This window comes from Drosophila biarmipes, chromosome 3R (genome assembly GCF_025231255.1).
Source record: "Drosophila biarmipes strain raj3 chromosome 3R, RU_DBia_V1.1, whole genome shotgun sequence".
Lineage (NCBI taxonomy): Eukaryota > Metazoa > Arthropoda > Insecta > Diptera > Drosophilidae > Drosophila > Drosophila biarmipes.
In genome coordinates this window covers 15,835,438-15,848,866 of record NC_066616.1, presented here as the reverse complement: position 1 = coordinate 15,848,866, position 13,429 = coordinate 15,835,438, and the positions used below count along the sequence as shown (strand labels likewise).

At 34.2% G+C, this 13,429-nt stretch overlaps 1 protein-coding gene across 2 annotated transcripts in view; it reads left to right on the top strand.

The window, feature by feature from the left end:
- The window catches only part of LOC108032051 (uncharacterized), a 39,640-nt gene extending 29,374 nt beyond the window's left edge, over positions 1-10,266 (top strand). For both annotated transcript variants that reach the window (XM_017105863.3, XM_017105865.3), the window contains exons 3-4: positions 8,098-8,155; positions 8,325-10,266. In XM_017105863.3, coding sequence (XP_016961352.1) covers positions 8,098-8,155; positions 8,325-8,470 — 204 coding nt within the window. In that variant the 3' untranslated portion in view covers positions 8,471-10,266. The remainder of the gene's footprint in view (positions 1-8,097; positions 8,156-8,324) is intronic.
- The last annotated feature ends 3,163 nt before the right edge of the window (positions 10,267-13,429 follow it).

The following is a 13,429-nucleotide window of genomic DNA, read 5'->3' as shown; positions in this document are numbered from 1 at the left end:
ATTTTAGCCCATTTTCCTGTTCGGTTTTTCGTATTTCCAATGCATCTTAGTATCAGACCCTAAAACTGATCTTTTAGATTCCATAACTTGCGTTTTTGGAATCCGATTTTGTCGTGGGATACCTCTATGAGTTTGTATTGAAATTATCTAAAAATCTACATTAAAATGTATTAATTATTTGGTGGTCAAAATTTTAGCCCATTTTCCTGTTCGGTTTTTTCGTATTTCCAATGCATCTTAGTATCAGACCCTAAAATTGATCTTTTAGATTCCATAACTTGCGTTGTTGGAATCCGATTTTGTCGTGGGATACCTCTATGAGTTTGTATTGAAATTATCTAAAAATCTACATTAAAATGTATTAATATTTGGTGGTCAAAATTTTAGACCATTTTCATGTTCGGTTTTTTAGTATTACCAATGGATCTTAGTATCAGACCCTAAAACTGATCTTTTAGATTCCATAACCTGCGTTTTTGGAATCCGATTTTGTCGTGGGATACCTCTATGATTTTGTATTAAAATTATCTAACAATCTACTTTAAAATGTATTGATTATTTGGTGGTCAAAATTTTAGACCATTTTCATGTTCGGTTTTTTCGTATTTCCAATGGATCTTAGTATCAGACCCTAAAATTGATCTTTTAGATTCCATAACTTGCGTTGTTGGAATCCGATTTTGTCGTGGGATACCTCTATGAGTTTGTATTGAAATTATCTAAAAATCTACAACAAAATGTATTAATATTTGGTGGTCAAAATTTTAGACCATTTTCATGTTCGGTTTTTTAGTATTACCAATGGATCTTAGTATCAGACCCTAAAACTGATCTTTTAGATTCCATAACCTGCGTTTTTGGAATCCGATTTTGTCGTGGGATACCTCTATGATTTTGTATTAAAATTATCTAACAATCTACTTTAAAATGTATTGATTATTTGGTGGTCAAAATTTTAGCCCATTTTCATGTTCGGTTTTTTCGTATTTCCAATGGATCTTAGTATCAGACCCTAAAACTGATCTTTTAGATTCCATTGAAAAGATCTAAAAATCTACATTAAAATGTATTAATTATTTGATGGTCAAAATTTTAACCCATTTTCATGTTTTGTTTTTTCGTTTTTCCAATGGATCTTAGTATCAGACCCTAAAACTGATCTTTTAGATTCCAAAACTTGCGTTTTTGGAATCCGATTTTGTCGTGGGATACCTCTATGAGTTTGTATTGAAATTATCTAAAAATCTACATTAAAATGTATTAATTATTTGGTGGTCAAAATTTTAGCCCATTTTCCTGTTCGGTTTTTCGTATTTCCAATGCATCTTAGTATCAGACCCTAAAACTGATCTTTTAGATTCCATAACTTGCGTTTTTGGAATCCGATTTTGTCGTGGGATACCTCTATGAGTTTGTATTGAAATTATCTAAAAATCTACATTAAAATGTATTAATTATTTGGTGGTCAAAATTTTAGCATTTTCCTGTTCGGTTTTTTCGTATTTCCAATGCATCTTAGTATCAGACCCTAAAATTGATCTTTTAGATTCCATAACTTGCGTTGTTGGAATCCGATTTTGTCGTGGGATACCTCTATGAGTTTGTATTGAAATTATCTAAAAATCTACATTAAAATGTATTAATATTTGGTGGTCAAAATTTTAGACCATTTTCATGTTCGGTTTTTTAGTATTACCAATGGATCTTAGTATCAGACCCTAAAACTGATCTTTTAGATTCCATAACCTGCGTTTTTGGAATCCGATTTTGTCGTGGGATACCTCTATGATTTTGTATTAAAATTATCTAACAATCTACTTTAAAATGTATTGATTATTTGGTGGTCAAAATTTTAGACCATTTTCATGTTCGGTTTTTTCGTATTTCCAATGGATCTTAGTATCAGACCCTAAAATTGATCTTTTAGATTCCATAACTTGCGTTGTTGGAATCCGATTTTGTCGTGGGATACCTCTATGAGTTTGTATTAAAATTATCTAAAAATCTACAACAAAATGTATTTATATTTGGTGGTCAAAATTTTAGACCATTTTCATGTTCGGTTTTTTAGTATTACCAATGGATCTTAGTATCAGACCCTAAAACTGATCTTTTAGATTCCATAACCTGCGTTTTTGGAATCCGATTTTGTCGTGGGATACCTCTATGATTTTGTATTAAAATTATCTAACAATCTACTTTAAAATGTATTGATTATTTGGTGGTCAAAATTTTAGCCCATTTTCCTGTTCGGTTTTTTCGTATTTCCAATGCATCTTAGTATCAGACCCTAAAATTGATCTTTTAGATTCCATAACTTGCGTTGTTGGAATCCGATTTTGTCGTGGGATACCTCTATGAGTTTGTATTGAAATTATCTAAAAATCTACATTAAAATGTATTAATATTTGGTGGTCAAAATTTTAGACCATTTTCATGTTCGGTTTTTTAGTATTACCAATGGATCTTAGTATCAGACCCTAAAACTGATCTTTTAGATTCCATAACCTGCGTTTTTGGAATCCGATTTTGTCGTGGGATACCTCTATGATTTTGTATTAAAATTATCTAACAATCTACTTTAAAATGTATTGATTATTTGGTGGTCAAAATTTTAGACCATTTTCATGTTCGGTTTTTTCGTATTTCCAATGGATCTTAGTATCAGACCCTAAAATTGATCTTTTAGATTCCATAACTTGCGTTGTTGGAATCCGATTTTGTCGTGGGATACCTCTATGAGTTTGTATTAAAATTATCTAAAAATCTACAACAAAATGTATTAATATTTGGTGGTCAAAATTTTAGACCATTTTCATGTTCGGTTTTTTCGTTTTTCCAATGGATCTTAGTATCAGACCCTAAAACTGATCTTTTAGATTCCAAAACTTGCGTTTTTGGAATCCGATTTTGTCGTGGGATACCTCTATGAGTTTGTATTGAAATTATCTAAAAATCTACATTAAAATGTATTAATTATTTGGTGGTCAAAATTTTAGCCCATTTTCCTGTTCGGTTTTTCGTATTTCCAATGCATCTTAGTATCAGACCCTAAAACTGATCTTTTAGATTCCATAACTTGCGTTTTTGGAATCCGATTTTGTCGTGGGATACCTCTATGAGTTTGTATTGAAATTATCTAAAAATCTACATTAAAATGTATTAATTATTTGGTGGTCAAAATTTTAGCCCATTTTCCTGTTCGGTTTTTTCGTATTTCCAATGCATCTTAGTATCAGACCCTAAAATTGATCTTTTAGATTCCATAACTTGCGTTGTTGGAATCCGATTTTGTCGTGGGATACCTCTATGAGTTTGTATTGAAATTATCTAAAAATCTACATTAAAATGTATTAATATTTGGTGGTCAAAATTTTAGACCATTTTCATGTTCGGTTTTTTAGTATTACCAATGGATCTTAGTATCAGACCCTAAAACTGATCTTTTAGATTCCATAACCTGCGTTTTTGGAATCCGATTTTGTCGTGGGATACCTCTATGATTTTGTATTAAAATTATCTAACAATCTACTTTAAAATGTATTGATTATTTGGTGGTCAAAATTTTAGACCATTTTCATGTTCGGTTTTTTCGTATTTCCAATGGATCTTAGTATCAGACCCTAAAATTGATCTTTTAGATTCCATAACTTGCGTTGTTGGAATCCGATTTTGTCGTGGGATACCTCTATGAGTTTGTATTGAAATTATCTAAAAATCTACAACAAAATGTATTAATATTTGGTGGTCAAAATTTTAGACCATTTTCATGTTCGGTTTTTTAGTATTACCAATGGATCTTAGTATCAGACCCTAAAACTGATCTTTTAGATTCCATAACCTGCGTTTTTGGAATCCGATTTTGTCGTGGGATACCTCTATGATTTTGTATTAAAATTATCTAACAATCTACTTTAAAATGTATTGATTATTTGGTGGTCAAAATTTTAGCCCATTTTCATGTTCGGTTTTTTCGTATTTCCAATGGATCTTAGTATCAGACCCTAAAACTGATCTTTTAGATTCCATTGAAAAGATCTAAAAATCTACATTAAAATGTATTAATTATTTGATGGTCAAAATTTTAACCCATTTTCATGTTTTGTTTTTTCGTTTTTCCAATGGATCTTAGTATCAGACCCTAAAACTGATCTTTTAGATTCCAAAACTTGCGTTTTTGGAATCCGATTTTGTCGTGGGATACCTCTATGAGTTTGTATTGAAATTATCTAAAAATCTACATTAAAATGTATTAATTATTTGGTGGTCAAAATTTTAGCCCATTTTCCTGTTCGGTTTTTCGTATTTCCAATGCATCTTAGTATCAGACCCTAAAACTGATCTTTTAGATTCCATAACTTGCGTTTTTGGAATCCGATTTTGTCGTGGGATACCTCTATGAGTTTGTATTGAAATTATCTAAAAATCTACATTAAAATGTATTAATTATTTGGTGGTCAAAATTTTAGCATTTTCCTGTTCGGTTTTTTCGTATTTCCAATGCATCTTAGTATCAGACCCTAAAATTGATCTTTTAGATTCCATAACTTGCGTTGTTGGAATCCGATTTTGTCGTGGGATACCTCTATGAGTTTGTATTGAAATTATCTAAAAATCTACATTAAAATGTATTAATATTTGGTGGTCAAAATTTTAGACCATTTTCATGTTCGGTTTTTTAGTATTACCAATGGATCTTAGTATCAGACCCTAAAACTGATCTTTTAGATTCCATAACCTGCGTTTTTGGAATCCGATTTTGTCGTGGGATACCTCTATGATTTTGTATTAAAATTATCTAACAATCTACTTTAAAATGTATTGATTATTTGGTGGTCAAAATTTTAGACCATTTTCATGTTCGGTTTTTTCGTATTTCCAATGGATCTTAGTATCAGACCCTAAAATTGATCTTTTAGATTCCATAACTTGCGTTGTTGGAATCCGATTTTGTCGTGGGATACCTCTATGAGTTTGTATTAAAATTATCTAAAAATCTACAACAAAATGTATTAATATTTGGTGGTCAAAATTTTAGACCATTTTCATGTTCGGTTTTTTAGTATTACCAATGGATCTTAGTATCAGACCCTAAAACTGATCTTTTAGATTCCATAACCTGCGTTTTTGGAATCCGATTTTGTCGTGGGATACCTCTATGATTTTGTATTAAAATTATCTAACAATCTACTTTAAAATGTATTGATTATTTGGTGGTCAAAATTTTAGCCCATTTTCCTGTTCGGTTTTTTCGTATTTCCAATGCATCTTAGTATCAGACCCTAAAATTGATCTTTTAGATTCCATAACTTGCGTTGTTGGAATCCGATTTTGTCGTGGGATACCTCTATGAGTTTGTATTGAAATTATCTAAAAATCTACATTAAAATGTATTAATATTTGGTGGTCAAAATTTTAGACCATTTTCATGTTCGGTTTTTTCGTATTTCCAATGGAAATTAGTATCAGACCCTAAAACTGATCTTTTAGATTCCATAACTTGCGTTTTTGGAATCCGATTTTATCGTGGGATACCTCTATGAGTTTGTATTGAAAAGATCTAACAATCTGCATTAAAATGTATTAATTATTTGATGGTCAAAATTTTAACCCATTTTCATGTTTTGTTTTTTCGTTTTTCCAATGGATCTTAGTATCAGACCCTAAAACTGATCTTTTAGATTCCAAAACTTGCGTTTTTGGAATCCGATTTTGTCGTGGGATACCTCTATGAGTTTGTATTGAAAAGATCTAACAATCTATATTAAAATGTATTAATTATTTGGTGGTCAAAATTTTAGCCCATTTTCCTGTTCGGTTTTTCGTATTTCCAATGGATCTTAGTATCAGACCTTAAAACTGGACTTCTTGATTCCATATCTACAGTTTTTGGAATCCGATTTTGTCGTGGAATACCTCTATGAGTTTGTGTTGGCATTATCTAGCAACCTGGATAAAAATGTGTCCTTTAATCGGTGGTGAAAATCTTAGCCTTTGTGAATCTTTTGAATCATCTTTTTGGCTGCGTGTGGCAAAGTGCAGAGGGATGTGCATTACAGCGGTCACTATCGCTATCGGACCTGTTACATAAACTACGAGCTGCCGATGGGCCACAGTGCCAGCTGCAGATGTCCTGGCATCGCAATTGGAGCTACGAACGGGCGATAAGCACGCAAAGTCGTTAAGTGCTGCGGAATGGCTTAGCCGGGGTTCAGGACTCGGATTGTTGCACATCGGGCGGAATGGTTGCCGTTGCGGCACCATCACCGCACAGCAGCGGCGGCACTCGGCTCAATCGATTAAGCGGTTTAAGTGCCCCATAAGCTGCCTCGGCTGACTGCCTTCCGCTGGTGTTTCTCGTGCCCCATACGGCTCCTCCTGATCCTGCTTCCTGTTTTCTTGCGGGCTCCTGGTGTGAACACCTGTTTTGTATTGCCTATCCCCGGGCGCAATGTTGGTTGCATGTTGCTAGTTGCAACTGCAGGTGGCAGGTGCATCGTTGTTAGCTGCGGCTAAAGAATAACACACTCTGCACTCCCCAGGGTAATTATTGAACATGTTTATTATTTGGCTAATGGGCCGTAAAGCACTGCTGAGTTGCCTCATTTTTCAATTTACTCGAGAGAAAATGGGGTTTAAAGGGGGTTTGGGTTCGCATATCTTTCTGTGCTTAGTGTCCCCTGCTTATGTTGTCGTAAACTTTAATGCCAGCCACATGTACAAAGTACTCATTCTGCACAGAGAGAATTTTAAAGGTTTCAGCTGAGTTTAAAATGTTTTTGAAAATTAACGAAATTTTTGAAGTTAAACATGGTTTAAATTTTTTTGTAACTAAACTATCAATTTGGTCAGTTGTGCATACTTATAAAAAATTTCTTAAATAACCATTCTCTTCGCACCATTTTATTCTGATTTTGAGAACAGTAAACTCCATATGTGGTTACATGGTTTTTAGGAACGAATGTTCTTAATTCAAGAACAATCTGTTTGAATATTTCTCTCTGTATACATATTATACATGCTCAAAACCAGCTTGTCCTTGTTAGTTGGCCTGCAAGTACATTACGAAGTCGTTGTACGATGTGTTTTATGTTTACTTATTCCTGCCCGGGTGTCCCCTTGTTGAACTCACGAAGCCATCGTTAAAAGAGCATCAAAAGTGGTTTAGACCGCAAAACTTCGAAACCCCCAAAATGTGTGAGTGAAATAAATAATTTCTTCCGAGGCATTCTAGCACAGAAATACCTAGACATCAAAGTGGAATGCTATTTTAGGGTTTTGATTGAAATCTACTTGGGTCAGCGAAACTCTTGAGATAACCTACTTATGACCTACTTATCCTGATGGGCACTCATATCGAAGACTCTAACCAACTTTACGGCAAACATTTGGCCAGCAAAACAAAGGTTCCTGGTCCTTTTTAATCTGCTTTTTCAAAACCGAATTACGTCGTAAAAATGTTTATGCTTATACCTATAAAGTTGGGTGGCTTTGTTTGTGGTTGCTTAAAGTTTATGGTCTGCCTGGACTTTTAGTTCTACTTGTGATGAAGAAAGTACTAGCTTTCTGTTTTTATTAGTTGGAATAATAAATTAGCTAATTAAAATGACCAACATATTAAAATCAATGTAATTTTGAATGGTTTAATGCTATAAACATGGTAAAGCGAATAATCATGTTTAATTTTGAGAATTATAATTTAATTACAAGCCATTTAAGTAAAATATTGCGTTGGTGTGGAGCCCTTAAATACATTTCGGATTTATTACCTTAACAATTATTAAATGAACAATAAATACGAAATATTTGCATATTTAATATTTTAAAATCGACACAAATTCCTTTTTTATGCTCATCAATATGTGCATTATAATCGACTTGTCGGCCTGATTATTTTTATTGATATTGGTTGGCACTCACACAGGCGAGTTAATGGCGTTCATACGCCCTGTTGGCCAACAGATTTTTATTATATTGACAGTGCATGTATGCATATGTAGCTGGACTCGGTTGATATTTAATTAAGCTGTCATGAATATGAATCCAAATGCCACAATTTACAATATGTAATAATATATTTCGTGGTCTTTTTTTCAGAAATATGTTAGTGAACTGTCGACTGTTCGCGATTGTGCTACCGAGTGTCAGGAAAAGGGTGAGTAAGAGGTTTGGTTATTAGCTTTTTTGGGCTGACCATATGCTAAATGAACGGTGTAATTGGATGGGATTGTGAAAAACCACAAAACAAATTGAATTTCGAACTTCTGCGCTAATTCACTTGACCTCAGCTAATTAAGAAATCTGATTTTGTTTAATTTTATTAGAAATTTGGGAGACTCAAACGTACTGCTGCACCGAGGACGGCTGTAATTCCGGCACCCAATTGGCCTACTCCGTCATCCTGTTGACCCTGCCCATCCTCTCGATGGCCTGGCCCAAGTTCGTCGATTTTTGGAATGCGCGACGTTAAGTGGAAGTTCCAACTTATCTTTATATGAGTCTTTTACTTTTTAGTTTATTATTTTGCCGCAAGAAGAATGTATAAAATTTCAACCGTTAGCATTTATTTTATGTTCGAAAACAATTATTAAAGATACAAACAAAATTCTGTGAACGGGACCTAATCAAACTAAGAAGCGATAACGCAAAGTTAAACGAAAATGAACCATTTGAGCCTGTTTTTATTTGGATTTTATAAACTCATGCGATTTCGGATTATACACGTATGAAGGTATATATATTTTGCCAACATGTTTGCTGTTAATACTTTGAGGCTTTGTATTTCTGACTGTCTTCCCAAAAAACACATAAATAGTGTTGGTAAATGATAAAGAAAGCTTAAATAATTCATATTCACCAAAAAAAAAAAAAACAATTGCAATGCCAAAATACTATTAAAATCGTGTTAAAAAAGTATTACAAAATCGCATTAATAAAATAAACCAAAAATCAGATTAAATTTAAGAATATGCCAGCTGTCAAAAGTACATAAGAAATCGCTATCACATGGAGATGTCAAAAATTAAATCAATATCGCCGAGTTCGAATTGAATGCATTTCATAAACATACTAGTTTTAAGGTTGAATAACGAAAGTAGGAAATAATTATTTAGGATCCCGAATCCTGCGACTCTTGAATAATCGGTCTTCAAGATAAGCTTGAGATAGTTGTTTGTCTTATAATTTGCATATAGGACCACAAATATTACGCAAATGTCAAAGCCACAGTGAGTTTATTTTGGGGTCTGTGGCTTTGCACTTTGGAACAGTAATATTTGCTGGAAGTCTATCCATTATATGTTGTTTCTTAAACAAATAGCTCCTATAAAGCAAATATTGTTTTCGTTGGATAAAGAAACCAAACTACTGTTTGTTAAATACAATTGTGAATGTAAGCTAAGGTCGTACGAATTATGATATAATAGAGGCGAACACTAAAAAAAATCGAAGACGTTTTCACTCCACTGTTCATGAGATTCTAAATTAAATATTAAAACTAAAACAACGCAATGATATAAATCGATTGATACTCACGAATAAAGTACTTGTAGCAAAGTCTAGCTCAGATAGCAACCATTCGGCATAACGTAGGTAATCAACTAATTAATAGAATTACTTAGAATTATCGAGAGTTTAGTGAGCAAAAGTGAATTACCATGAAGGTTCTTAACGATTTTCTTATAGAGCACTTATGCGATTCCATTTTTAATTATTTACAATAATAATATTTTGAACGTTTAATACTTATAAACATATATGATGAACAATTCATACGATATATACCTAAAACAAAAAAAACCTAGAATTTAGGTCTAAGGGCTTTCACTATATTAAAGTAAAACAAAAAACGTGTGAAACATGCAAAAAGAGTAACGAATAAACATATACAAATGTTAAATGTTAGTTCCTCAAAACCAAAGCAGCTTGTGTACTCGTATTTAAAGCTCACATTTGAATAATTTGCATATGATTAAAATCCCCCACTTGACAAAACGAGTAAATCGGATTTTCATTTAATTATATTATAGCCTCAAATTTTCTCTGACATTTTGCCAGCTAAAATGTCGAGCGATCTGTCTGCTTTGGCCACATTTAATGCAATCATTTATTTTTACACTCTCATCGACAACAAATCGAGAAACGAGAAAATTCCAATTGAAATTGCAACACTAATAATAATTGTATATGTATATGGTATATGTATTTCCAATAAAATTTTAATTTAAATTTTTAGTAATAAACTTCAATAAAACGAGCAAAAAATAATCCAATTTGGTTTTTCCTTTCGTATTTCCAAACAACCGAATTAATGAGCCCCATTGCTCAAGAGCCACTTCTCGAAGGGCGAACTAGAGCGAAGTGGCTCTGACAAACTGGAGCAAAAAAGAGTAATGGCCAAGTTAAGCCTTGGGAAATATTCGGGGAGTTCAACAGGGCAATAAATATTTGTCTCCCCGGCACTTTGAACAAATACCCCGAAACTAAAAAAGAAAGAATAGAAATCATTTATGTGCTGCATATATTATTGTGGTGGATTCGTCTAAGGCCACTTCTGAGCAGAGGATGGGTCTCTATCTTGGTTAAGGCAAAATTTGTGCTCATTGTTAGGGCTGTAACATAGTTATGTAATACAAAATGGCACAAACATAAAAAAAACTGGCCAAAATCTCATGGAATTTTAAAAAGGGTTTCTTTCAAATAAAGAATGAATGAGAATGATATTCTCATAAATATTTGTATTTATCAGAATTCGATTTTACCTTAATTTATATTTTTTAAAATATACCTTTTTTTAAGTAAGACTTTCGTTTAAGATGACCTTCCATCTTAATTGTAATATGACCTTCGTTTTAGATGACCTTCTATCAGAAAAAATATGTAATTAAAAGGTTTTGGAACTTTAAAAGGGTTTCAATTTAAAAAGTAGTAATTTCCGTTGACTGATAATATAATAACTGTATTTTATATATATAAATATCAAAAGACTGTAAGCTCAGCATCTTTTCTTGTTTTTAACGATGGTTTGGTAGACCTTTTGTGTTTTAAGGAAACATATTTTTTTTTTAAATCCATTTGATATATTTATTCGATTGTGCATGATTTTTGCTAGCAACCCCCTTAGGGTCTTTGATATATTTAAAATTGGCTCAACCATTTAAAAAAAAAATGCAAAAAATTCAAATAAACAGAGAGCGTTGTGCTAATGTTCGTGCGCTTTAGCATCCGGTAATCCGGATAAGCCACGCATTTTACATATCGTTGTGACAAACGAAAAAGAACGTTTTTTACATTGTTTGTCAGCCATCGAGGGGCGGGCGGGCGTGGCAGCGAGCTTAGGGCCAGGCTTAACAAACAAATTCGTGATGTAACAATTGAAAGCACAATGCCCAGAGTGTGTGTGTTTGTCAGCAAAGGATTTGCCGCAATTACGCGGCACATTGAGTGAAAAAAGAGCTGGCCATAAATATCGAAATAAATGCAGCCTTGGCGCTGTCAAACGAATTCATTTCGAGTTACGAAACTCAACCCCCTCGAAAGTGGGAAACCCAAATTGCAGTGCGCTTGATTAAGCGGCAGTGTAGTTACCGCTCCTTTATCGCGGCTCCTGACTATTCAAGTATCCCCCGAGGTTTTCGGCAAGACAAGAGCCCAGCCGGGCCAAAGTCAAAGGAATAAAATCGTTTCAAGGATTTCTGGCCGCAGTTGTTGGCCGTCTGAAGCATTTGGCCACGGTTCATCAGAGAGTTAGGATGTAAGGCCCGCTGTCAGCGGCATCGGGATTCCACTGGAGCGTCATGCGCATCCTCGAGATATCCACTCAAGTCAGTCCTGCGTTCCGTTTTCCCGTACATACATATCGAATTCTATGAACTCGCGGCTGTCTGTTTAAAGGTAGTTTCAAACGAGGATTCAATACTGTCAGAGAAAGCATTGCAATTTCCCCATGTCATTTTAGTCAGATAAAGTTAACATTAAGTTACATTTTTCTAAAAAGAAACATTCTTTTTCTCAATGTGAGGGTAATTTTACTTAAAACCAATACTCATTTTTAAATTCTGTTAAGGACAGGCGAACTTTATACTGTTGTTTTTGTTTTGTCAACCTAAAACGATACTGATAAACGGAATTTTTCCTCATTTTACTTAATAACAAAAGTTAACGTGGCATTTCGAAATCGACAACTGTTAAAATTTATTGAAATTGTTCCCACTTCAAGGCGCTGAGATGGAATTTGCCCAGTTGCAAAAATATATAAATTACTTCACCTCAGGCTTATAAATCTAAACTTAAGGCCTTGCCAAAACTGAAATTCTGCCAGCTACGCCTGCTGTAAATATTTGTTAATTGCTCTTATACTTCAATGCAGCTGAGAATGAAATAATGTTGACAATTTTTGCAACACACAATCAGCAGAGGGAACAAAAGGCAGCCAACACCACACCCACACGGCATTAATTTATGACACTTTGTGTGTCGGGCAAACAAACACCAGCATTTTTGTGGGCGTGTTGCCTGCAGACGCTGCCTGTTTTCGATGTCCTTGAGGCCAACATAATAAATGCCAGGCTCCTCGGGCAGGATCCAGTCAAGCCGAAACCGAATTAAACCAATCCGAGTCGAGTCAAGTCGGTGGCGCCATAATGAATTCTTCTGCTGCCAAGAGCTTGTTGACCAGTTGACTGGTGGCTGGTAGATGGTGGGTAGTACAAGTGAAAACCCCCTAAAAAAGTAGCATTTTTAAACATAATCATCATTTAAAAAAAAATTACGTGCCACAACCTTTTAAAAAAAAATTAATTGGCTCCAAACAAAAATGTTTTTACGGCACAATTGGCAGCTATTTATTCAGCTTGCGAGTACGCTGCATCTCAAAAGAAGAACCGTCAGCACTTGTTATAGTTTGGAATATGTCATGGATGACAATTTAAAAATCGGTCATGGCTGACACTGTTATGGCTGAATCTACAACATCAAACATGTATTTAGATTATTATTGTCATGGGTAACAATTTTAAATTTATCATGGGTGACAAGTAAAATGTCTTAGGTGACATAAATACTACAACCTATACCAAAACAGCGTTAACTGACACTGTCATGGCTGATAATTCAAAAATGTCATCGGTGCCACTAAAACACTACAACATCAAACAGGGTTAACCGTCAGCATGTGGTTAGGTTTTGACAATTTAAACGGGAGTGGCAACGACAATGCCATGTCAGCTAGCCACATTCGCCTAAACTTTGACATGGTCTTGGACTGGGGCATCAGTCGAAGTGGCCAACTGCCAGTGGACATGGGAGTCAGGCCAAATGAAATGCGTGCTTCTGGCCACTGCAACACATCCAATTAATGAACCTCGCACCAGGAGCTGGCGAATCGGATGCGAGCAGCGTGAAACCTGGAGGCGATTCGAAACGTCAGATC